The 27,092-nt window shown below is 42.4% G+C and overlaps 1 protein-coding gene across 1 annotated transcript in view; it reads left to right on the plus strand.

Moving 5' to 3' along the window:
* Positions 1-317: 317 nt before the first annotated feature.
* T265_14091 (hypothetical protein) overlaps positions 318-27,092 on the plus strand; it is a gene marked incomplete at both ends in the record, with an annotated part of 32,977 nt that continues 6,202 nt past the window's right edge. Inside the window, 6 exons of the mRNA XM_009171986.1 lie at positions 318-960; positions 6,741-7,091; positions 13,873-14,148; positions 18,382-18,639; positions 20,300-20,566; positions 23,509-23,687. Coding sequence (XP_009170250.1) covers positions 318-960; positions 6,741-7,091; positions 13,873-14,148; positions 18,382-18,639; positions 20,300-20,566; positions 23,509-23,687 — 1,974 coding nt within the window. The remainder of the gene's footprint in view (positions 961-6,740; positions 7,092-13,872; positions 14,149-18,381; positions 18,640-20,299; positions 20,567-23,508; positions 23,688-27,092) is intronic.

Here is a 27,092-nt window from a genome sequence, read left to right on the forward strand (position 1 = left end):
ATATTCGGAGAGAAATAGGACTTGAATATAATAAACTCAGGAGTGACCATTCAAACTACCAGACGCAATTCCGAAAAAGGCCGGAAGTGGTTCGACAAACTTCGAAGTAGATGAAAATTGGAGTTAATGAAAACTTAAATAGTAAAAGAGATGCATTCAGTTATCATAAAAGTGACGGCTTGATGTTCAAAGTAATACTTTAATCTTTTGCATGGTTTGGTTTAATAGGCATGGCCTAATCCTCACTGCGCAAGCAGAAGGTGTGCTTTCCCGCGAAAATATTGATTTTTTCGATTTTTTTCAAACTACCATCTAGTATGCTTGTTTGCTGTCAGAAAAAATGCCTAGTTTTGCATTTCTGCCAGCAATTCATATACTTGTTTGGATTGGTGACAGCCTATCTGTCACCAAAAGACAACATAATCTACAGCAAGGTAGACGGGCAAATTAAATGGTGCTCGAATCAAGTGAAAACTGTTTGTATGCCCGAAATACAGGAAAGTGTAAACTGTACAGTCAAGCAGTTTGAAGAAACTTACGGAGAACCACAAAGCAAAGTTCGTTACTTTGGTCGAACGTTTGACACGCAGAAACTGGAAGCTGGCCTTTACCATATTTCATGTGTTGATGTCACCAATGTAGTGGAACAAATGAAACTGATTTTGCATGACCTTCAGTTTTATCTCGACTGTGCGTCAGCACCTCGAGCTCTTACCCGGTTCGAACGGAAGCAAGCAGTGAAATTTTGTGTCAAACACATTCCGCTTCGCGCCTCTTGGATAAGGTATGTACCGCAGCTCAGAACGCTAGGATTCTTGCACACCAAATGCGGTGATACATCCGGTTTGCTTCCCTTCCTAAACGGTACATTGTTGCCAACACAAACATGGGATTTGATCTCGGTAACTTTCACTGTTCTTTGTGAGGACAAAACATTCAATTCAACTGTACATTTTTCTGGTAAGTTTGCTTGTTGTTCCCACAGAAGCAGATGATTGATGACCTTTTATGTTTTTCGGCGGGAAAACAATCATTATCATCATCATTGTCAGCTGTAATAACCGCGTACTTGTCCTACAGTGGTTGCAGCTGCCGTAGTTTCGTTCACCGATGATTTTGGGGGGGGGGTAGGTAGCTGCACATTGGGGGCGGGAGCTGATAAATTGGTACATAAATCCAGCACTGTCAGTGGGCCGTCAAGTGGGCGGGGGTTTGGAAAAGGAGCTATGCATTGAAGGCAATAGCTTGGATGCACGAGCGCCATTGAGGGCGCGACTGGACCGTACCTGACAATGTATCTAGCCACTGATGTGGCCCGTCCCGGGGTCCCCAACAAGGAAGACGGCAGTGACCAGCACAGCTGAGTTTGCTGGTAATGGTTTTCATACTTCGCTGCCAAGTGATTGTTTGATCGCCTCTGGCTCTCTGCAACCCTTCACGTGGTTGTGCGAAGAGATCCCTTCGAGGAAGTCGGTCGACTGGCATACGCAGCACGTGGCCAAACCAACCCAACCTGTGCAGTGTGATCAGTTCATCTATCGAGGGTGAGTTATTTCTCCCGAATACCCTTCGACGTACTTCTGCATTGCTGAAGTACCTATTTACCTTATGTATTCGATCCAAGAGAGGCATAACAAACGGTGAGGATAAAGTAAGTATGCACGTCTTGGAACAAGAATTAAACCCTATGGGTTCTGGATTTGGCCAGATGTTTCCGAAATAATCCTGAATATCCTCGTTATTGGATACTCTTATTGGATACTGCTGTACACCATCTTTAGTTGCGTTCTGCATCCTAGTTGACACCAAGAGTCAACCGATAGTATAAGGCTCAAGAAATATGTCGAGTTTCAAAAGCGACAGAAGTGGCTCATGTAAAACCAGAGGTTGGAAAAATGCACGTTCAGTACGAATTCTTTTGTGACCTCTGAATGAGAAAATGTTTTCCAGGATGGTCCGTTATATGTATTTTGTAAATCCTCATTTCACGCTGTGCAATCAATCCACTGGGCGGGAGGTATGAACTACCGAAGTGAAAAAAGTGCCTGGTCCACCAGTGTTGATAAGCACATCTTATATTCTCAGAAAACTGTTTCAAGGCAGTGACAAAATCACACACACTGCACTTAGTATGACTCAGTATGACCTGTCTGATGATCTAAGGGTAGAAACCCTAGTATATAACAAACCGTTTCACGTGGTGCTGCATAATCTTCATCAGCTAGAGGAAACACATGAGCAGCTACATAAGCAGCGTACTTCACTTATCATTATTCTCATTCTACAATTCGTCGTCCGGTACATTTATGACATGCTCATGAGCATAATCAAACCATCACATTATCAATACATTGAGCTTTTCACAACAGCCCAGTCGTCAGACATCTACACCTAAGTACCGGTCATAATCATCATTGACACTATTATGCCAGTAATACATGACGGCACCTAGCTGCCTGAAGGAAGAAAGTCCTAGTACAGATTGTGAATAAAAGGGAAGGGTGGAGACTTATTACCGGAAAATAAAGAATGTAAGGTGGCAGCTTCCACTCAACATTAACAGGAATAATATCACTAAAATACCCAGCTCATTCGATGAGTGTACCGATGACTTGTACCGACAGCTGACCTGGAGATTAGAGTGAACTCAAGACTTCAGAGGATAGGCATAAGCTACGCTGCGTCGCGTTTCCCAGTGAAGTCACCAGAAGAAGCAGATAAATCAATAAATGGTTTGCTATAGTTTGACCTCACAAAAATTTCTCGAAAGAATTCGGCCGTCTGCTTCATGCTTCAAATTCATGACAAGGAACTGTCTTGTGTGTTTTCTGCATTTAACTTATGAATGACACGAATTTTCACCGGCGCACTGATTCTGATAGGTTCAATTCAAACCACGATGTTGGTATATAACTGCATCCGCTTTCCTACGTTTTAACTGTACACTGATTAATTCCTCCTCTCTGTGCTTGGATGTCTAAGTATTGGCTCGTCCCAGAAGCTGTGAAACCACAGCTCGTCGTAAATAAAAGAAATTTATTCTCACATGTTTGTGTGGTCTTTCTCCCATTGGAAACTAAACAGTAAATCTACACAAAAATTAGGGTGCACCCTGACATGACAAAATTCACACGCGCTTAATTTAAGCTGGCCATGAACTCTAGGTGATTATCTCTCTAATCCGTCCGTTATCCTAAGTTAGGTGTGGTTGCTGAGCCTATGGGAGGCCAAATTGTGCAAACAAATTTTGTCTGTCGTGTGTCCACAGAAACATACCGCCCATAAGATCTTCAGTTGCTAGCTGACAGGATAGGGTGTAGTCGCCAAATTTTTTAGATAAATTATAGTGATTTCCGGGACTCGATGGGCTGACGGTTAGCGTTGCGTATTTATTCATGATTAGCTCTCGAACTACAAACTGTCTCTAGAACTGCGCATTGCCCCCCAGACAGTGGTGTCCTTGATGCATGGTTCTATCTTGGGCTTGTGACAGTTTATACCTCTTTCTACCATTCCATTTTAACAAGAAGACTCATTTTCAGCCAACTTGAAATCATTTTACTTCATTAGAGCATGGGGTTGATTAAAACAGCGTCACTTATTTTTTCGTTGTTCTGTGCAGCTAGGTTCGGTCGATAGATTTAAGAACTGCCGCGTGGACGTAACTGACTACAAAGTATCTAGGCAGGACGTAAATACGCAAAACAAAATCTCACCCCATAAATAACACATTTATTGTGAACCTAAATGGAAAATTTTACTAGTTGAAATCCACTAATCTGAGTTTTACAGGTCACCGTACACGCTGTAAAAGTGATAAAACGTGAACTACAACACGTTTGTCCTCGCCGATCGTAAACGCTACCCTGTGATTCATCAGCCAGACAGTGCAGCAGTCGGGTAAGGAGGAAGGCGCTTCTTCTATGAACCGAAAAAATTCTACCTGACGTCGGATTAACCATAATTTGAGAAGAAACTGGGTAAATGAGAAAGGGAGCTTCAAATAAGGACCACAAATTTGTATAGCAATGGTCCTTAGCCAGTCATATTAATTAACTTTACGCTTTTTGAGGTGGTTTTCCTGTGGTAAATTCTTATCTTGGAATGGATTTTTGGAGGAGTAGATAGTTCTTTTTTTGCTCCTGAGCCCTGCAGATGGATAAACTGATTCACGGACTACGCGTAATGATGCTGTTTCCGCCAGTCGATAAGTAAGAATAAAAATCCATCCCCACGTCTAGCGTTCGACCACCACTAGCGTTCACCACTGTCTGGTTTAAGGGTAGACAACGGAGTACTTAAATGTCACCCTTGGCGACAGCATCGTCTGTAACTGGAATCTAGGTTGAGATTTTTCTCCAGAAATTTGTCAGTCACTGCAATCATTGTATTTGGGCGGTCAGTTTAGTTCAGACAATACAATGTAATTAAATATCTAGTTGGCGTACCTTGTTTTAGATGTGAGTTACAGGTGGTATCGCTTAAATGTGTTCAGTTTCTACACATCTGTGCATTACATTGATCGGGTCTCGCATTCAAAAAGTAACACAGAATAAACAGTGTCTATATTGATCCAGATTGTAGTTGTGAGGGTAACTCCCAACCCACACCATAAGTCTTCATTTATTTATCATAGGCTATTTTAGGTTTACATCGGATTATTAAGTATTCTATAGTTCAGTTTACGAATGGGAATGCAAACTAAGATTACTGAGAACGACCACAAACTTTTCTCACGGCGAAGTCAAACGAAATCACATATTTGTATACAGAAAACATTCATTTGATGCCAGACTGACATTTCGTTCTTCAAGTAGGAGCATGGCGCATTTAACTTTCGCATGTTCTATATGAGTCATTTGGATTACAAACCACGCGCTGATTTTTGCACAAGTTAAACCGTTTATCAGTTTAATAAAGTTGTGCAGTCGACTCACCAGTATTTTAAATAAAAGTTTTCCACAGGCATCCAGTCATGTTTCAGTTCACACTAATTAGTCTGTACACTCTTCCATGAATGGGAGAACAGAACCGTTACTACCAGTTGTGAAATGATCTGAACGTGAATTTAAAGTTATTTCTTTCGTGTAATGCTGAATGTTATTTACCGGAAAGCGTAACGAATGCCCTGGTCTGGAAATAAAATGTAAAAAAAACTTTCAGTTGTTGCAATCCTCTGGTGGCTAGCTGCCATGCCACCCGAAAGAAGCACGAGGGCTGGGATACTGCCAGGCTGCCCAAGTCTAGACAGGGAAGGTCGAGAGTCGCGTTCAAACCACAATCCTTTTTAATAGTAAATTAGCGCTCGAACCACTTGAGCCATCTCGCCCAGTGTTGAGAAATAGGCCTTTTTTCATTCCATTCAATTGGAAGGACAAAATAAAGTGACGTTAGTGACATATACCCAACAGCACTGCAAATATTTTTGCAGGCGTGCTGAAACGATCGCCAATTGTCAGTACATTCAAACGAAAAAACGTGAATCTTTAATACAAGTAAATGAAGAAGAACAAAAATGATTAGAAAATACCGTGTTAAATGCAATTAGGGAATACACCGGGAACTGGATTTGATTCTATTCATACGATGCTCATGGGATACGAAGGCGGACACTTTAAAATTCGAAATGAATCAATAGCAGGGTAATCATTCTAGGTGAACTCACTTTTTGAAATTAATTAAATGCTACAGGTCTAGGTACTTATTTTTTCATTCATCTTTGTTAACCATTTCCCTCAGCAACACAATAAAGTACGTGGAAACTCCAAATACCCACTGCTGAAAGTTCTTTATGTGTAAAAATTCCCACCTGGTAGTTTTTAAATTATTGTGATTCCAGCTGGTCTTTGATACAGTTGCCTTTTTCACTCATTCATTGAACAGGAAGCCTCTATTAATGGTTAGAAAATTGCTTCACCAATTTAGTAACCCTCCATCATGATGTCATAATTTGGCAATGATATGAATATTTTCCGACGCACCCTGCATCTGTTTTGAGGAGCTCCGTTCGCTGATGTCATTCGTAACGGTTCATGTGGGGATCTTTTACATTTTAACATTTCAATCAGTGTTAGCACTTGAGAACCAAAAACCCAGATGCTCGACAAATCTACATAATGTCTGCTAAGCCGCATCTCATGGTTCACTGTCTGTTCTGGGTTGCACGTTTCCAGTAGCCAGAAGCCCATGGAAGCATTTGAGGTTATTTAAGGGTGTGAATATAAGCTGAAAATAAATAATTATATTGGACTGTTTGGCATCATTTGATGTCTTCATTTCATTTGATGCAAATGGTTTGAACTGTCCTGGGGCTTAATTTTCGATGCAGCTGGGTCAGCTCAAGATGATAGCGCTGGTGACATAAGTCACCTCTTTAGGACCGTCCAAGTATAAATCCATGCAGATAAATAGGGTGGTCGTCGTTACATAGTTAAACCACGCGCTTGAGTACGGGAATGTGTTTTGTTTGATTCCAAGTGGTACGTCTCCGTAAGATGGGTTGAACTATGGATCTACCCTTGCTGAAGAAAACTTCTAGTACAGAGGAGCTTTCTTCGGTAAGTCTCATTTTGTAGCAGTTGTTTCACCGCACAATGCACTTTGGAGTCAAGTTGTCTTATGGTCTGTGCCACTGCTTCGGACTATATTCTCGGAATTAACGTTCACCTATGATCGACCGCTGCTTATTATTTTTAGAAGTGGGCACTAAATGAAATTTCTTCTTTTCGTTTACAAAATAGAGCCGGTCGTTTCCAGAATCTCACAAGAAATAAGTAATCCTACCGCAGTGAATGATCGAATGGGATTAGACCTATTTTTCTCCGGGCCACGAACACTGAGCTACCTGCTAGATACGCAAATCCCTAGTGTTGAGTGTTCCTGGAACGATCTACAGGATAATCAAAGTACGACGGAGCTAAATTGGATGCAACTGAATGGGGAAATTGGTTATGAAGTTAGCAAACATGATTCAGGCAGCAGCTTGCTAACGGTACACAACTTTTCTGAGGCCATTTCGACAAACACTTTTCGCTGCACCTCGTGGGCGGAAGAACGATGTTTCTCGAAACTGTGGATATTCAGTCAAGTGCGTAAGTGTCGTTAACATCTATTTATACAGGTGCTGCAATTTGCATTTTATCTACTACCTCGTTGGTGACCAACATGGAAACGATTAATCACAGATGCTGTGGTATAAGAATTTCGACCAGATTTTACCGCGAGCGTATTGTGAATCCCCGGCCTGATAAGAAGGTAAAAATCCACCGAGAAAACGCAGATTAAACAGTTATTTCTATTTAGAGGTTTGGATAACATAGTACGAAAAAGGATGCTGGTAGATATCAGCATTGCATATTGGCTCGTCGGTTACAGACAGACGGGATTCATCGCGAATTAAAATGGTTGACCACACGACCATAGATTGTATTAGCTGGTGAAGTAGGAAAGACGGTGCTCTTTTGCATCATCAAGTATGAGTCATCCTGAGGAAATTAAAAAAGCTGCTACCCTTCCCGCAGAGGACGTCTTGTTGGATCTACTCCAACAACCTTAGCGAGCCTTAAGGTAGCTGATCCTCGAAGGCTTAGACGAAATTCATTTGACGGCCTGTGACAAGTCTGCTAAAGCATAACCTGTAGGTGGTGAAAACGCCGGGCACAAATGAATTTGGGTCTCTCAAAGTAGATTGGATTTACTCACACAAACAGTTGGAACAAAGCTAATATCCCATGAGTTTGTGCAAAACACGCTTATAGAAGCGAGCTTAGCAGGCATGAAATTTTTTTCTGATAGAGCGTTCAACGGATATTGACGCAACAATCAGCCTACACACCAGAGCAGACATTAAGTGCGTTCCAATTAAGCGCCCTCAACTCAACTCAACTCAACTTAACTCAACTCAACTCAACTCAACTCAGGGGTGACTGTTTCTTTCAGTCAAGGAGGATTATCTCTGCAGCCGAGCCATTTTGTGCATATTGGTTCAAGGGTAACCGTGCTGAAAGTTACGTTGGCTGTAATTGTAGGTTCTTCGCCAGCGGGATAGTGGGTACACTTGATGTTTTTAGGATATTGCGTATAATAGAGGGAAAAAATACTGCAGTTTTCTTCAAGCAGGTTTCTCTTTGTCACAAGTAGTCGAACTGATCTCACATCGACATCTACTGGCATTCTTTGGTACCAAAGTAAGGTAGTTTTTCAAGAAACGGCTTTAGTCGGTTCATATAAACCAAATTAACATCGCATTTTTGCGTCCCGTCTAGAGGCAGTTCCTTCATGCTGCATGCTGCGAAATGCACTGTAATAGTGACTTCAACATTGGGGAGGTAATGTAGATTTGTGGGTGAGTAAAGTACCAAGCTTTATGTGGTTTTATGTTCAACCCGTTGTTTTCAAACTGGCGACCATAGGTCTTTGTGCTGCTGGCCATCACAAGCAAGCGGACGCTATGCTCAAGGGTGATTTTAAGGGATGATATTCCCAGTGTTCGTCACAAACACAGGATGCGTTTGTTTCTACTTTACTAGGGTTTATTAATCCCGAAACGATTTCTACTTGAGCACATCACAGATCCATTTTCACTACAATGCAAGTCACTCATTCATTAAGCTAAGCACAGAGAGGTGGCTTGTCTACGAACAATGCTAATGATTCCGGTCAGGTTGAAACGAATGTCTGGTGCAATTCTTGTTATTGCTGGATAGGTTTCTCGAAGAAAGCCTCCATAGTTTGCTCATGCAAGCGCTGGACGAAAACCGACAGGAAGGCTGATTGGAGCATTTATCTCTCCTAGAATTGGTCGGCCTCTTCTGCTCTGTTGATGCTATGATTTGATTCTTTTGGTTTGTCTCTTTCACATCCACGTAGGACCCGGAAGGGGTGGATATACTTGGAACCCGGTGACAATGTTCATCATATCTTTAACTGGTGGAACGACGTATCCATCAATTTTTATATAGAATATGTGGATTACGAAACTCGTGTTTCGCTCTGTCGCTCCGTCGTAGTAGTATTACTAGGCTTGTTGTTATTTTTATGGGTCGATAATTCGCAACCCGCCTTTTTATATCCCACATGGCGCATGTTTCGTACATATTCATACACCAATGGTCCTACAAGAAAACGGGATTGGCTTCGTTAATCTCTATGAAATGAACTATTCTAGAGTGCCATATGCTTCTAAATGACAGTTTATCGGTCAGTTTCAATCAGAATTGTCTCGAGCAAAAAGCCTTACTTTTGCCTATGTCTGCGTGTTCGAGTGAAATAGTGTCCATCGTTCATGGTTTGTGGTCAGAAGAAGAACATAGAACAGCCAACTTGCACCGCACCACTTATTGCAGACGATAACGAGTGTAACGGCGTTATCTGCACCGGAGAATCATGATCGATAACGGGGAGAGTAATTATAGAAGCCATCCTACATAATTGTGTGATGACATCCAGACAGTAATTAGCCCCCATTAGATCGGAGACGATTTACTACTGAAACTCTGACAGATAGTGCAAGACTAAATTGAGTGTCACCACTCACTGGTGTTCTGTAATGTTAATACAGATAATAAGTTAACCACAAAGTTTAGAGTGACTGAACAGAGCTCGAATACTTCAGATCAATCGTTTTTGACTTGTCAGACTTAAAGTAATTCTGTTCGACACTTGCTTCCTCGGAGCTTAGTGGTTGCGCTGCAGTTACGTAGGCAGTAGTTTGATGCGCTAATTGAATGTGTGCCATGAAACAAACACCATAACTTTGCGTGGTTCTTATGTAAATTTCATTCGCTTCTCATATGAAGTATATAAGTGTGTGTACAGACTTTGTCTGATGGTCAGGCCTGTGTGTTGGGATGAACTTTGGGGGCTACTATAACTGTTCCTTCATGTTCACCTCGTCAAAGCTGCCAATGGCGAGTAAAATGACAAACGGCAGTAAGCACTGCTGGTGACGGGGGAAGCATGCGAGTAGCACGTTTTCTCGTAAATCTGCATTGCGTCTCTTGAAAAGTGAGATCTATTACGGATTTTGTGGAGTCGCTTTGTAGCAACTGCTTGGATTTGAGCAACAGTCAATGAATATCCAAAAAAGTTCAGGAAGACGCGTTCAAATAGAGGATGGATATTCCGTTTTTGTAGATAAGATGCACGTGGGAGTTTTGTTTCCCTGTCCAATAGTCTGTAACTGTTTAGTTGGCATTTCCTAATAAATAACTCCGCAGCGAAGGCCTTCTTCCTCTCACTGGTATGAGTAGTAATTTGTGTGACTTTATTCGGTCACTTGCGACACCAATAAGGATTGGCGAAGGTGGGTAGCCCTGCTGTTAGCCAGCGTTTACACCAGACGCCTCAGTCTCTTCCCACATTCTTATATTCGGACTTTTGTGCCTGAGTGGTAGGCTCCAATCGGATTCGGCAGCTTGTATGGGACACCATCAGTGTTTCATACTAGACCAGGTGCATACCATTTTGACTAAGCCGACAACGGCTCAGAAGTCAATGAAACAATGAGTGACTGGTCCTAGAATGGCAGTATTGTCTCGAAAAGCAGTTTAGGGTTGATATATGGCAAATACACTCTTTTGCACGAAAATCTCTGACGCGGTTTTTGTGGTCCACCAGTTTCTCTAAGGTGGCACAATCTTAAAATGGTAAAGATTATGACTACGAAATCCATCTACCGGCAAATGTTACAAACCGTTCTGCCACCAATTGTAGTATCGTGTCAAGTATTAGGCAAGATGCTTTTGAAAGGGTTCTAAGACTCCGGTTATACAGGCCTGGCAGAATTCTGCTGGGATACCATCTTCTCTTAAAGACGCTTTGTTCTTCAGCAATTCAATTATCTTAGCAGTGGTTAAAAATATATTCTTAGCTGGATCGGTATTTCAGTATTTATTTGACGTGCTAGGTCCATCTTCCCAAGTTTTTTCCACAGTCAGTCGAAGAGTATTTTTATTACGTTGCCGCTGGCCTGAATCGTGGTGGATTAGCCCTCAGTACATCGTTCAAGCGTTCAGACATGAAAATAAAGATGAGTTCAACGTGTGCCGATGGAACAGTGGTAACGCGCTTGACTCACATGTCAGAAATTCACTGATGATAAGCTTTAATTAGGGTGAAGCTCGAGTCCAGTGCCTCCACTCCTTTAGTGTTAACTCACCAGAATAATTACGCCAGAGCAGAAGGACAACTGTCCAAACGAGGGTTCCGTTAACATAAACAATACGTATCTTGCATCCTCCACATGAAAATCGTTACTGAGTGTTGGGTGGCTCATTTGGAGATCCAGTCCTTGTGGCAGTGAGATGTAACTCCAAGATCTGATTCAGTGGTTTACTGTATGAACCCGTCTAGAAGGAACCAGACTCGCCAACAAAGATGGTTTGAACTTGGAAAGTGGCGGTTTTGGGTCAAACTGGCTGGTGGCTGCATCCAGGATAAGGGAATTTCGAGGTCGTTCATCTTGATCCACTTTGTAAATCTTGGTATATTTTAATGGTGAGTGAGGGTCAAACCCTACATCTGCGAGTATATGGTTCAAACGGAATTTATTCTCCGCTTGTACTCCACGATAGGGCCTACAGCGATGCCGACCATGCTGGTACCAAGATGTACTCTATTCGGGAAATAGTGAGACCGTCAGTACAATATCAAGAGGATAGATTCATCGTTGTACACTGGAAACGTGTGGTGAATACTTTTGGTCGGCTGAATGCGGTAAAGCTGACCAATCGATCGTCGGTTCTGATACGTTGTTCTGAGCCGAATGTTCCGCGGATGTGATGGATGGTCCGTGTTGGAGTACCATTTCTTGTATTTCGCACACACACAAACATCGGGTGTGTGCACTGTTGATCACTCTTGTCGTGGCCATCGTGACTGAAGTGGAGCCTGACGAAGAGGTAACAGCGTCGCCGGTTATGTCGGTTAAGTAAACTGGAGAGCCTTTGAAACTGACTGTCGCCACCCTGGACAATAATGGTACCCAAAATACGTTTGTTAAAAGCAACAGCTAGGCTGTGAAGGCCCGAAATATTAGTTCAGCTGCTAAAGGAGAACCAGTATGAGACTTCCATGAATGATATTTTGGTGCAATGTGAATCCGTGTCTCTAAAAAACATGCAATGTCAACGTCATGGTCAAGGTGGGTTCTTACGATGAGATGCTGACTTACAACGACAAGCACGCAGAATGTACATTCCAAGGGCCTATATGCCCCTGATTTTCAGGGATATGAGGAAGATCACTTTTGAACATCTGCCATCACAAAGGCTGAGGTGGCTCCGGAAGCGTCGTGGTATGAACGGAGCTACATAACACAAGGAAGGTGTGGACAACAAAATTTCTTAAGAAACCATTCTGAAACTGTTTCAAGCCCATCCGCCTATTCCGTCACATGGCATTTTTCAAGTTTGCTTCTCCAGGCTTTCCACATTGGTTACACAATTTGTACACCTGTTATTTATCAGGCGTCCATGGTTTCAAGGTTTCCTCACCACATCTCTTTATGACGGGGTAATGCCCGCCATGAAGTAGTTTCTTTTAAGGGCCCGTGGGGTGCTCTGTGAGAAACCCGATTGCCAACCGAGAGTCCACCACGCTCTGACGGTACATCAGACAGAGCCCCGTTAGCCCATATGTAACGAACGTTCCAACATCATCAGCAACAACACGGAACGATGAGGCGCAAACTAATTGTGTTGGCATTATTATGCACAAGCTTTCGGCGGCCCAACAACTGTTGACAGGGAAATTGACATGGATGTCAACCAGTGTCAGTCATAGTGTTCAGACTCTGTCTGCACAGTCAGCTTAGATGGAGGCAGTTCTTGTGTTCTTTTCTGTACTTGGTTGGAACAGTTCTCAAATATGGTGCCTCACCAATGTTACTAGCGTCAAGTCAGTGCCTGCGTGTGAACAAGCGAACAGCTCACAATGAGTGTAACAATTTACTACATGGTATCTCCGCTATCTGTTTTTTTCCGACTACGGGGATTTCAAAATAAAAACACAGCACTCATCTTGATAGATACCTTCCTGTCAGTAGAAATCATGTCAAGCAAATAATCTGTGTTGAATGACAGCATGGGTGGGCATTTTTCGCACCTTCATAGCGATTCGCGTGAATACCAAAATAACGAGTATAAACGTTCAGTTTTCAGTTTCTGATCCTGAGCATGGCATTTGTATGCTAGCATGAGAATGGATCGGTGGACTGTGGGAAGTTCAGCTAGCGTGAGGTGATGGAGTTTATCTGATGCAATGCCACTTCACTAAAAGCGTGTAAAATTATGACTGCAAAATAGTTTGTGAAGCAATCAGCAATGGTGCCATGTTAATTCACAACATTTTACTTTGCAGTGAGTAATTAAGCGTCACCATGAAGCATTTCGTAACAGCCCTAAATGATCATGGTCACTCTGCCTAACATTTTAGATATAATCGCTTTTACCATTAAAAGAGGATAAAGAATTTGATGCTATGCCACAACAAAACAATGAAAGAACAAATAAGTTTAAAGTGGAACGGATGCAGCCTTGATGTTGCCAGGTAGCATTTCAGGATTCCAGAAAATCTTACCTTTGAACTCAGTGTGCAATGAAACCAGATTAAAATGCGTGCTGTGATGTTTTGGTGTTTAACTGAGGTGCGTTTTAATGTGCCGTATTATTTTCTGCCTTTTGGAGCCAATCTTAGTTTATATTTCTTGAATTTTAGCCCGAACAGATTTCCATAGGGAAATTTAAACCGATCCGTGTAAGTATCCCATGTCTTTTGCAGGAAGCCCCCTATCTTGAGGCACTTAGAAGCAAAATATATTAGCGGAATATTTAGCAACCAGTCACAAATGCTTAACCTTTCTACCTTTTATAGACCCCTCGCCGGAAATTCAATTTTCTCCACTGGATCGTGTTCAAGCGTTTCACGACATTCTTTACTGCAACGCCACCCATGCACCAAGGGAACATACCCGAGCACGCATGCGAGTTCTGTGGGGAAACGGGACATTCGTCACAGATGATAATACAGCCACGTGGCCAAAATTGAGACCGCTAACGCAAAGTGTTCTTTTGGAATGTGAGGCAGAATTGCAATATATGAATATTACTTACTCCCGAAAGTCTGAGAGCTTTCTGGCCCATATTACCTGTAAGTAATTACATTTCCCTTGTAGTTTTAGGCGGTTACTCTAAAATATGGTCTTACAAATAACATACTTGGTCATGAAAAAAGTTAATTCACCATGAGCCTATGATCTGATTCATTCCAAAATTCCTTTGATGGTTAGACCACACAGAAATCTCTGGGCTTGTTGGTAGTGTGAGAAGATTTGGGATTTTTGTGGAGATTCCGTCCTGTAAGTGAAGCCAAGCTATGCCGAAAAGCCGAGAAGCACTGTACAGCTGTTTTATCTCTATTGGGAATCATCAGCAGTGCGCATCTCACGAAACTCCGAAGAGTCTCGAACCCACGACCTCCTGGCTAGTAGGTTGAACACTTAACAGCTCGGCCACGAGTGGCTGATCAGCAGTGTGATTAAATCGCACTTAGAGAGGATATAGCGCCGCTCATCGTTCAGTGTTCAAACTACAAGCCCGGAGGTCGCGGGTTTGAAACTCTTCGGAGTTTCGTGAGATGCGCACTGCTGATGATTCCCAATAGGGATGAAACAGCTGTACAGTGCTTCTCGGCTTTTCAGCATGGTCCGGCTTCACTTACAGGACGAAACCTCCACAAAAATCCCGGGGCTTTTTCTGTGGGTGATATGTCTGTATGATCCCTGAATTTTTCAGAATGGTTCAACCTTGAATGAGCTGTTTGACCCCCGGAAGGTGATTATTGTTATTCATGCATGTGAGGTACGCAAAGATAGGTGACGCTTGACCGACGACATCGTTGCAAGCGTCAAACTAGCTTTCACTTTCAAGCACCTCACACCTTAAGGAATTCAAATCGACTAATCACCTCTTAGCTGGCTTCTCGAATGATGAGTTCGAAGATGGAAAGTCCACTCTTTAGGTTATTTGACGTTCGTTCTGAGCCACTGAAAGTCTTTTCGTAGAATAATAAAATTTAGAGGCCTTTGATCTGAGCTTCTGTCCTGTCAGTGAAAACAACCTTTTTCGAAAAGCCAACGATCACGGTTTAGCCACTACGCCCTTATTGGGAACCATCACTGTTGCGCGTCTCACGAAATTTTGGGGCACGACATCTCTTTTGGCATTTGAAGACTCGGTCATTCGGTCACAGCGGATAAACAGCTGTGTGCCTAACTTGCATTTGGACAAGATATAGAGCCACTCCTTCAGTCGCGGGTCCGAGAAGACTTTACGCTCTTGTTACACGGCTTCATTTCCAAATAACGTTAAACCCAGTTCAAACTTACTGGAACTGAAACGACACGCCTACTAGCAGAACGCAAAAAATACCCAAAGATGGGTCTACCTGGAGACCTATACAAGCTCTATCTACGACAATTTACTGAGACATTTGGCTGAAATTTCGAATACAGTCCGTCAGGCTCTCGCACATTATTTACAGAATTGTTTTGAGCACGCGTACAGTTCTGGACGTATTGTCCGTGAGGTCACATGATATTTTTTCCATAGGTGTTCGCCCAACGTCACATTCATGCTACATTAAATTTAGAAGCATCCATCCCAAATCTGAAAGTCAGGCCTATAAAAAATAGATGACATGTCAATGGATAGCCAGCAAAATGTTTAGTGGCAGATACTTTTTATATGTTTTAAGGACAGCTTTTCGATCGTGCTTCCAACACGATACTCTACAAACGATATGGGAACTATATTTCTCTTTCTGCCAGCCGTATCTAGTTGGAGGACCTATACGTAAAACTCATTCCAAGGTTTTTCAGTGTACTAAGACAAAAGCTTGCAGCATGGATATTCTTATTAACAAATGTTCAGGTGGCAAGTTCAATGGTCACGTGTGCCGCAATCTCACAAATAGTGGACAATTATACACTTACGCTTATAAACGAATCCATGTGGCACCTCGTTTGATCGCGCTTGTCGTGTCCATATTCCTGAGTCTCTCCAAAGAAAAGAGCAGCTCTTAGAATAGACACTGATTTCCAACGACCATTCTGCTAACCGACAAATTTTACCTGCTGTATTTTGTCTTATTTACCCGGCCGCTACCTAATTCCGTTTTACACAAGCAGAAAAGTCAATCTCCGATGAGTACCGCGTATGATATTGAACCTCCTCGTTTTGAGCCTTGTGTATCTACCTATCAGCCTGCAGGTAAAATATACATTAGTATAGTAGATAGGATTTCATACCAGTGTGTCAGAAAATTGCCCCAATATTTGAGTAAGTTGACTAACAAATGAACCGACTTATTTGCACAAAAGAGATTGCTAAGCTATTCATTCTCATTTAACTTGAAACTGGAGGCCTTTGCGGGTTGCGGCTGGTAAGATAAAATCAATTTGTCGATATTGCGCACCCTTCAAGTGGATCGAAGTGACTCAGTATTAAAAAAACCGAATTTCGACTAAAAATTCACACATCTCTTCACACTATCAGCAAACAACAAGTAGCACAAAAGAAAAAATAAGTCATTTGGGAAGTCTTAGGAATGCCAGATTGGAAACCACGAACTACGAGACTAACTGAATATTTGGTGTTCATAGCGAATCCAAACCAAAAGGAAAGAAAGAAAATGGATTCCAAGCGAATACGAGTTACAGTGTAAATACCGTAATAACTTTCGATACGTTGAAGATTTTTGTTATTAGGGGACGGCCATTTTTTTGCAAATAGGATGCAGTTGTCCTCCTCCGGTTAGATTACACTCAGTGGAGATCAGTGTGTAGAAGAGAGTGGCTCCTTAAAGGTTATGTTAGTTTAAGGGGACCACAGCTATGGCGCAAGGTTACAGAGCGGGTTTCGAGATATAATCCTGCGGACGGGCTGGCACGACCGACAAAAACGATTACCTATTCCGCCTGTTTGCCTGCAAATGGCTTCATACTGGTTTCTGCACTTTATTTCTGCTTAGGTCTACGATGGGGTGTACGATACGTATTCGCGTCAAAGAAGACTTATTTATTTTTGGATGCGTCCCAAAATCTTGGTTTGTGCCTTGGGGATATACCTGTAATACCTCACGTTCTGTAGGACAAGCTGTAGATTTTTTTCTTCGAAAAATATTTCGGAATTCCCAGTCTTATATGTCGAGTACCACATAGACTGATGACATCCGCGGATTTGTACCATTGAGACTCCTTCACAGACGTTGCCAGACGAACCGCACAGAGGCGACTATCAACAGGTATCCAGTCAAATAAGGATACTTCCGCCCGGTGACTTAGCACAATACCCGTAAAATACCTTGTTTTGAAAAGAAGCAAATTAGAACGGTAAGTGACCCTTTGGTAGTTCTCCATACGAAAGAATAATCAAGCATACCGTACCTCTGACCACAGTTAGGCAAATCACGAAAGTCTGAATTAGCTAAATGAGACCATTTACTTCTAATAAGGCTTATCAATAGGATGCTGTTGGATTCCGGCCAACGTGCGACCTGGGTTTAAAAATATCGAAAACGAAGACACCGAAAATTCTTAAGCGAGTTCCCCGACGAAAGCACCAAACATAAGCTACCTAGCGGAGAGAACCAATTTTGCACAACAAAATTATTGGCTGTCAATTTGTCGAAATATGGGTAGGTTGGGCGCGTTTCATCATGATCATCAAAGACAGCAACATCAGTGTTGGTACTGATGCTTCACTGCCGTATGGTTGTACGAGGGCTGGGATACTGTCAGGGCGCCCACACCTAGACAGAAGGACGATTAGTGTCCTCAACCAAAGCCTTTGGCTCAAAAGCCTAACCGCAAGGTAGCGGTGTTTGGCGGGAAATGCAAATGCATTACCATTTCTACGGAACAAGTCGCCACATGTTCCAACCCCCAACCTGGAGGGCCAGGAGACTGTGTTCGTCAGACCTCTAACCATTGACCAACCTGGTATGAGAGACTCTGTGAGTGTCGCGGGACACTCTCCAGTATAGCTCAATGGATCGCTGAGGTACGCAAACCGTCACACCACGGTAAGGTCCAGTCTCTTCGTGACGGTTAGGCCTAGTTACTTCAGATTGAAGAACTTTTAGAAAACACATCAATGGAGAGAAAAGTTGGTTCCTGCGTTATCTAGACTGTCCAAACGCGTATTAGTAACGTTTTTTTACATCAAACGAACGTCAAGAGGTAGTTGTCAAACAGATTCACTTCAGTTTTCCAATTCAAGTAACTGACGTCTTGATGAACAAAAGCGATGGAAGTGAGCATTGATATCGCGTTGTTGTTCAGTTAACCTCCGTGGCGAAGTGCTTGCACTTTTATTGTTTCAGCTTACGCGAACATTTCCTTCGAACCAGAACGAAGTGTGTTTTGGGCCACAGACACATTGCGATGCACAGTGAACAACGATGACCCTCGAATTCATCCCTACATCATACTGGCGGAATACCCTACTGAATTCCATCCACGTTTGTTCTACGAAACAATTGATTTCGCCGAATTTATCCCCGGTGATTACGTAATCAAATGCTATTACTTTGGCCCCAATACTGAAAAAAGAGTGCTAACAAAAAATATTTATGTTGCATGTGAGTTGTCTGTAGCCAGACGTTCATAGAAGTCATGAAACGCCTAAGTCACTAGGCAGACTATTTTAGATTACGACAGAAGACATTTTCTACTGCTGACTCCTTCGAAAGGCTTTGCATCGTGTAGCGAAAAGCAGTTTGCTATAAGGGAAAAAATAAGAAATATTCTGGGCTTATCTAGCTTACTGTAAAAAAACGACGGCAAGGCACTGGCGAGAAGAAGAGTAAAAATCACGTCCAGTCTAACTTATCCGTATCTAGAAGGTGGAATTTAATGATTTATCATCAAGCCGTGATAGATGGAGAGTTACGCACCTAGATTGCTTACCAAAAATAGCCACTTACGAGGGTTAAAGAGAATAACATCTGCCTGCTTATCTATGCCATGCCATTCTTGTGTGACAAACGGCTTGACTGGAGCAGTCTGTTAGCTGACCGAATAACCGAGAAAAGCAAAGAAACACTGGGTCATTCCAAGCGGAAGTCCAAAAGCTGAAAAAGTTTGTCAAGCTTGTATGGATAGGGAATCCTGGAGAACACGGTTTAAAACTTATTCAATTCTTCAGGCATTATCGAAAACACAGTATGAAGTTGGCTCGGCTGAAGTTTTCACCACCAAATAATTCAGAGATATTTGATTTTTATGTTGGATGCGTCAAACAATTAGTAAATGAACAGAGGAAGGTATCTTGCATAATGAAAAAGCCTTCTTTAAAATATCGTCGATTTTTGTGTGCCTAACTTAGATAGCCTAGGTCTTTTTGGATGTGCCCCTTAGAACAGGGGCCTTACAAAAATAAGCATCAAGCTTTGATAAAGGAACAAGTGACAAGTGCGAGAATTATGTTCACGCCAGAAACTCCACGACCGGAATGACTGCATCATTCAATGTCAAGTTCATTTTCCCCAAGGGTTTTTCAAATTGGTCCAGTCACATCATAACAATTGAGTGGTTTTATCGATCTTCACTTCCAGAATCGCCGTATTTCTATATTTGAGAAAACTAACTTGCTCAGGATCTATGCTTGTCGATAGTTTGTTATAATAGGTCATCAGGAATTACTGCCGTTTAAAATGATTTTGCTGAACAGCTGGATTGCACGAAGCAGCCATCCTAAATTTGCCTTTGTAACTGCACCAACGAATGCCTACCACTAAGAAAAATACACAAAGGTTAAAGTTCTTGAGGTGACATTAATTTGAAAGTGACACTAAGTTGAATGCACGGGCTACCTCTTAATCGATTTATGTAGCAGCTGTTGAACCTCATTGTCATCCCACTACCCACGTTTCCCAAAATACCACGAGACAACTTCATTTATTGTTGAGAAGGAGGACACGGTTTCGCTTTGTTACCTTGTGCACATTTTGCAAGAGACAGCTTTGAAATGTCTTCATTATTTGTATATCAATCGAATTCACTTGAAAGTTAAATTCCTCCCCATAAGTGAGCGTCATGTGCACTGCAACATGCGGCTTAATCTCAAAGTTTTCCATTGCCAACAGCTTCCTCAGTAAGAAGGAATAAAGTAACGTAGGTCTGAGATGGGATAATTTCAAATAGATAAGTTTACTTAAATTTTAGTAACCCCGTGATGTGGGGACAAACCTTCAATTAGGTTAGCCTATATTTTTTCCCGTTTTCTGTTTATCCGTTTAGTACCCCCAACTAGTATTGAGGCCGAGCAGTATGTCAATTTATTGGGCCGGCCGTCGATGCGCTGCGTCGACAACGGATATCCTCAGTCACATGTGAGTGTTCAGTGGACCGGGCCAGATTTGACCGCCTGTTGCGATGTCGTGGATCATCAGTTAGTCCTTTCCCAAGTGGCCACACATGGTGTATACAGGGTAAAATGTGACGCGGTCGTGACACACTCCCTACTAACGCTCCAGCTTTCTACAGACGCCAGCTTTGTGGTACTCGGTAAGTGGTTTGCGTAAATTATTTATATAACATCAGAAATAAGCCGTGTTATCTGAATTGAATGTACCAATAAACAAACCAGAGACCATGAGGTAGACACTCGTCTGTTATACATGTGATACATGATCTTCAAACACAGTACGTGAGACGAAGCAGCAAACACGTGAAAACTGCCGTGCAAAAATCTGCCACTGATGAAGTTCAATATTTCAGTTTTGCGGAGGCCACATCATTGCTACTTACACGGAGAGTTCGGAACAAGGCATTTCTGATCTGCAAGTGATCATGGTTGTGACACAATAAGTGATGTTTTCGACGCTGGATCTGGCAGGCAAATAACCAAAAAAGGCCTTTGCGACTTGAGTGAGCGAGATAATGGAGATATGTTGCTTGCAGGCCCTCCGACGTCAGAGCACCAAATAACTTGATACTGCTGGGTCGGTTCCTGCTTATTGATATTGTATCATGATAGAAGCATTTGGGGGGATCTTGATTGGAATGGCTCGGACGGGCCCTAGAGGCTCTGTCACACAAGACCGACCTGTCCCTCGAAGAAAATACTACAATTCACAGCCCAGGTAATCCCATGAACAAAGGCTAATTCTGTAGATAAAGCTTAAACACTAACACAATTCTCTCCACTTGACTTCGTAAATACAAGTTTTAGCCTGCAGCTAAGATTAACCCGTTATTGGTTGAACGGACAAAATGGTACATAAACAAACTATCATTTGCACACACGGTAAAGGTCCCTTGCCGATCATAGAGACAAAACTGGAAGTCTATTTTTGGCCCGAAGTCCACGTTGGTATACGATCAAATGAAACGACTGATGGTTTATTGCATTACTTCTTAGCTTGGCTGAATACGGTAACATGACACTGTTGTGCTCCCAAGTGAACATAGAGGCTGGCTTGCAATTATCATGGATTTATTGAGATGGTCACGCTACGCACCATTTAGTTTGGATCTAATCCAGCTGACTATAAAGGCTTCGATTAGGCCTTCGTCTGGTTCACATGATTTGCGGCAACAAATTACATCCATTCAACTTCGTCGTGCAGGCAGCATTAAAGGGAATCGTATGACCTGCATTAACTGACCTATCCGAGGCGGTGGTCAGTGACTAGTTCAAACATACCTGAAGTATTTGTTTTTGATGCCTTCAGAAATCCAGACATTCATGGCATATTTTCTGACACTTATTCAGAGTAATCCGTAGGTGATTCATTTTAGTGTACGGAAGAACTAATTTACCGTGAAATCTGGGAAGCGATAAAGTGGTCGAAAATTACACTGTGATGATCTGAACAGTTCACTTAATAACGAAGAACGACGAAGAAGACTAGATGCGCCACTATAGGTTTGGTCACATCCATGGACATTTTGCTCTAATAGGGAGTATTAAAAAAGCTTCATAATAAGAATTTGATACGGAATGTTCATCCAGTTTCCCTAACACGAGGGTTGTGCTTTTTGTTCCTTTTTAGTGAACTAAAGTCAACGTTTATGTGACAAAAGATGTACTGACAGGTCTTAGTTACATCTCATGCTTGCAAATAATTGCAGATATTTTAAACATGTTAAAATACACCTTCAATGGTGGTGGCTCTTGGTGTAGGAGATAGTATACAGGATGACACATTGTAACCACTGACGTACAATGACCGTGTCCATGTGGCGAAAATTAAGGTGTGTTTCGTTCTACAAGGGAATGCATCGGTCACGTTTTCACGCTCCTACAGGTTCTGAGAGAGTGACACTAATCTCAGTAACCAACACTGATTGTCCTTCTAGAACGGAAAACTGCCTTTCATTCTGTGGAATGTCAGGTACTATGACAGTGTGTGTGAAGGAGATGTCTCTTCAAGTTCCTCACTTTACTTAGGGCATTGCACCCTAAGTCTCACGGATGCGTGAAAATCTGTGGAAAGCTCTAGCTTGAGTTCACTAAATCAAATGATGTCGGGCAAGGCTTTCCCGTTCATGCTTCTTTTCTCAATTCCGTCAATGGTATGATTAGTGAAGACTTCCCCCCAGTCTCAAATACCCGTGGGTTTTTGCTCGAAGATATCGAGTAGTTAGACGACATAGGTTTTCCTGAATCAGACGCAATTGTAAAGCAGGGTGAATAATTTTAATAACACTGCATCATGGTTTGGCATATGCTGCACACCCATAAAGTGTAAAGTGCCACTGCAAAAAGACTGGGTCTGAACCCTAATCTCATGCTAACTGGACAGCTGTATCAATCTATGGTATTTCCATTCGGATTAGAGAGCTGAGTTTGTCCGTGGCGTTGTGAGGTGCATAGTAATCTCCAATTTGACCTTCTGAATCAGAAGTCTGGGGCACAAAGCAGTGGGATTATGTAGGGTTTAGTTCGGAGACCATACCGGGGCCGTCGGCTCAACTGTCTGACCTGCTCTGTTGCAGAGTGTTTGCCTTCGCCGCCGATTTCGTCCCATCATTTGATTCACCCTTCGTGTCGCCTGCTGTTACTATGTAGATAATGGGTTTGGGTTCATGCTTGTTTGCCCTGATCAACTGGACAATGAGCGGTGCTTACTGATCGGTAAGTTCTAGCCTTAAGTGCGTCCGTTGAACATACGAATATCCAAACTCTGAAGAATAAGGAGATACAAAAAGTGCGAACGGATAGCACCTGACGTTGTGCGCACTCGGCCATCCTAAGTCCTTACGGAGACATCTTGGTATGGTCGCGAATCACTTTACAGTTGCACCTAGCTACCTTTTACTTCTATAGGGACATTTTATATTCAACACAAACACGGGTTCGTTAGGTGGAGGCACTATACTTTGAAAAATATAGCGCCTTGCTTACGTCGCTGTTCACATGTATAAGACGAACTAAATGCTCGGTATAGAATACTTTCAGTGTAATGATCTTCTTTGTCATCATGTTTCACTTGCCTATCCAGGAATGAACTTCCGCCCACAAGAAATTCTCACAAAATATATGGACAATACAGTAAACAAGATCATCATCATTCTTTTTTCGGCCGTCGGCTATGGACTGCTGGTGTTGTCCATATCAGCTACTTGGTTCCTTGCTATGAAGTTGAACAAAATACGTTCCAAAAAACGCAGGGAACAGAAGGTAAAGTCAATCCCATTACAATGATACAAAAGGTATTGTCGACTGTGGCCTCCATTAGGGTGGCAGTTTAGTGATGATTGGCGAATGTAGTTTGTTCATAGCATGTTTTAAGTGAATTATTATGTGCAGCCTACTTGCATTATACCTAGCTGATTGTTTTTTCTTGCATTCAGACAAAGCACACGAATTTCGCCATAACATATGCACATTTCACTGGAAAGACCATAGTTGATGTTTTAGAAGTTCACCGGTTTAACCAGGTGACGTCGATTAGGAACACCCTACCATCTACTTTTGTCGCGATATATTTTATGGGCAGAAGCTTTAAGGAATTTTGTAAGAAATTAGTGCGTATATCCAAACCACGGCAAATGAATAGAAGCTTCACCGGTATCAGAAGAAGCTGGGTGAACTTGAGAGGTATATCTGTTTTGCCGTGGGTAGTGGATATCTGTTGCTGTCATCCGATGGACCGCAGTCCCTCACACTTGTGTTTCGTCATTTAATTTTCTGGTTTGGTATGTCAATCGTCACCTTGCGTGCACTGGCAATCAATATTTACAATTCACGCGTTATATGGATTTGTATTTTGATTAACAATATTCCGGAGCATTTAACTTTACCGTATTTTACGTGTTTGATGTACTCCTCTATAACCTGTCCACGTTAACGGTTTCGATTCTCCGGATCGATGTGCATACAGTTGTATTGAAAGTGACCCTGTGCGGAATAAAATGAATGGTGGTTGGTATCGACTCGCCATATGTGCGTACATTGAAAGCGTCTTGGGGGTTCTGTAAGTTTTCAGGCTATATTCTATTCACCCTGAGTGTTTCAGCTGCACAGTTTTCTTCGCATTATTCCGCCAACATTAAAGCATACTGATGAATCTGAAATTTATTTTCATCCTCTATCCTGGGTAATAAGTCAGGGGACAGGAAGCACAAGCAGTTGCCTGCCAATCGCATATGCCATCATCTGCTATGAGATGTGGTCTATCACGTACCGTAGCCTGACAGACAACCGAAAACCAGTACCAGCTCACTATTCCCGTTGTCTCGAAAATATGAAGCTTCTTATTCAAAGCAAACTCAATCAGAAGTGGCTTGACTGCGGAAGGGCATCACTAGGGGTACTTCAAATAAGATAAATAGGAGTTTTATGTACAACAGGCATATTGTCATTTTGAGGGTTAGGACGGTATCGCGCGGAATTCGGTGAACAATTAGAAGTAGTATGAAGTGGAATACCACTCCAATGTACAGTCTGAAAGGGAGGATCAAAAAGTACTCTGAGTGCAACTTCTAATGAGCCCTATTTCTGTGCTTGAAACGAGCCGGTTCTGTAGACAACGGCGGGGAATATAAACAGTGTTAGAAGTTGGAATGCACTTGAAACAGTTCTTGGCTAGGCTACTCCCTTCCAAGTCGAACACAGCGTATTCTACTGTTAATGGAGATGGGTAAAGCTGTGGAGTATCACTGTTCTTCGCTGGTGTTACCATCAGTGATGCTTGTGAAGGCATGTTTCGAAAACCTAAGTATTAGCTGACAGTGCTACTAGATTGGGACCATGCAGAGATTGAGGGACTGACGACGTTCCAGATTAGACAATGAACAGATGGAAGAGTGCTGTACGTGGAACAGACAAAATAACTAACAGGTGACTAAACAGGGTTCATTAAAACACTACAATCACAATATCAAGAAACTAGGTGTTCAACAATACTGAGCAGTATAATTTTAGTGCGGCTGAAAAAACTGGATCATATTTTGGGATTTCGAAACACTTGGGGAAGGGCATTTACCTGACCAGCTAAAGCATTTACGGTTGTCCCCGGACTACGCTTCTCAACTCTTTCTCGTATGGTTGGGAGTGAAGCAGAGTTTGATACGCATTTTCTTACCCTCGGTGGCGGAACGGCTAGGTGATTTAACAACGTATGAACCACCACTAAAAAACTGTTCACTTGTAACAGGTGCCTATGTCACATGCCACCCGAGGGAAGCACAAGGGCTAAGATACTGCCAGGTTGCCCAAGCCTAGACAGGAGAAGTCGAGAGGTAGAGGTCGAGTTCGAACCGCGGACCTTTCGGTCAGTAAATCTGTGCTCCAACCACTGGAGCCATCTTGCCCCCACTAGTCATCGACACTAAGCTGTTGTGCAGCTGGCATGCTGACAAATAACCGCTGATTCCCTCACATAACTTGCGGATTATACAACGCGCCTCAGTCGTACATGTTCTCATTTCGTATACACATTATCACTTTAACGCACAGCTTTATTCTTTGAGGATAAGTTTCATTTCCATATTTTGTTGGTTTCAGCTCATTATGGTGGAACTATAACCACTCAGATCGACTAATGCTGCATACATTACTAGGTATCGGCCTGCCTCAAGATTTTTTTGTGTTTCTCCATTAACAGGTAGCCTAATCCTCCGAATGCTATCCCGAGTTCAAGGTGAACTTTCTGGAAAAACAAACAGAGTCCATAAAGTTCACTAGTTAATGGTCCTATGAAGTAGAATACGGAAAGATAGACTTTTCGAGGTAAAAGTCTGAAACAAAGGGCCGGAATTAATTTTGAAAGCAAGATTGCTCTACAGGATTGAAAATTTTATTTGCTAAAACATTCACTAAACTTGTTGTTTAGCAAACTTTGCATGTTCACTGATAACTTTTGTCATTTGTTCATAGAACGCCTAAGAAATGTTCAGAAATACCAAGAATCTGCATCACATGTTAGATTGGCCTCAAGTACAGTAAGGTCTATTTCATAGCAGGGTCGGTTCGAGAATGCTGCCCCACAGAAGATTGCGCGTGCATATTCCTCTTTTGAAAGTGAGTTTTACCCAAGCATTACGCCAGGGAGACATGAGAGCATCCGAGAAATCCAGTTCTCTTTGTAGACTTGGTGAAGGCGCCAGCCTACTGACCGGAATATCCGTGGCTCGAACTCCATTTCAGCATCTCAATTTCTCCCGTATAGACCTGAACAACCTGGCAGTAGCCAAGCCCTCATGACTTTATCGATTGGCGTTACACGTAGGCAGCAAAACATGCCACATTTAAACGGCATATTTCTCAGGAGGATGACACTGATTTGGAGTCTTGAACTGGACATATTTAAGACTAGAGGAGAAAGCTGATTAGAGGTCCCCACTAGGCTCGAGACAATCCACTTATTCTTCAACTGAATGTTCCGTAATACAGGTTGTGGGAGAAACGTATCAATTCAGTTCAAATTATCAGCTATAAACCGTGTGCCATAGGCGCATTCGTTCCGGCTACTACAGTTTCGATCACCGGAAAACGGGATAGTGGAATACAAAACCAAGGCTTGAAGGTGAAGACATGATCAGTTTGTTCAGAAATTGGGTAGCTACGCATTGAAGGCGATAG

This window comes from Opisthorchis viverrini (assembly GCF_000715545.1).
Source record: "Opisthorchis viverrini unplaced genomic scaffold opera_v5_142, whole genome shotgun sequence".
Classification (NCBI taxonomy): Eukaryota; Metazoa; Platyhelminthes; class Trematoda; order Opisthorchiida; family Opisthorchiidae; genus Opisthorchis; species Opisthorchis viverrini.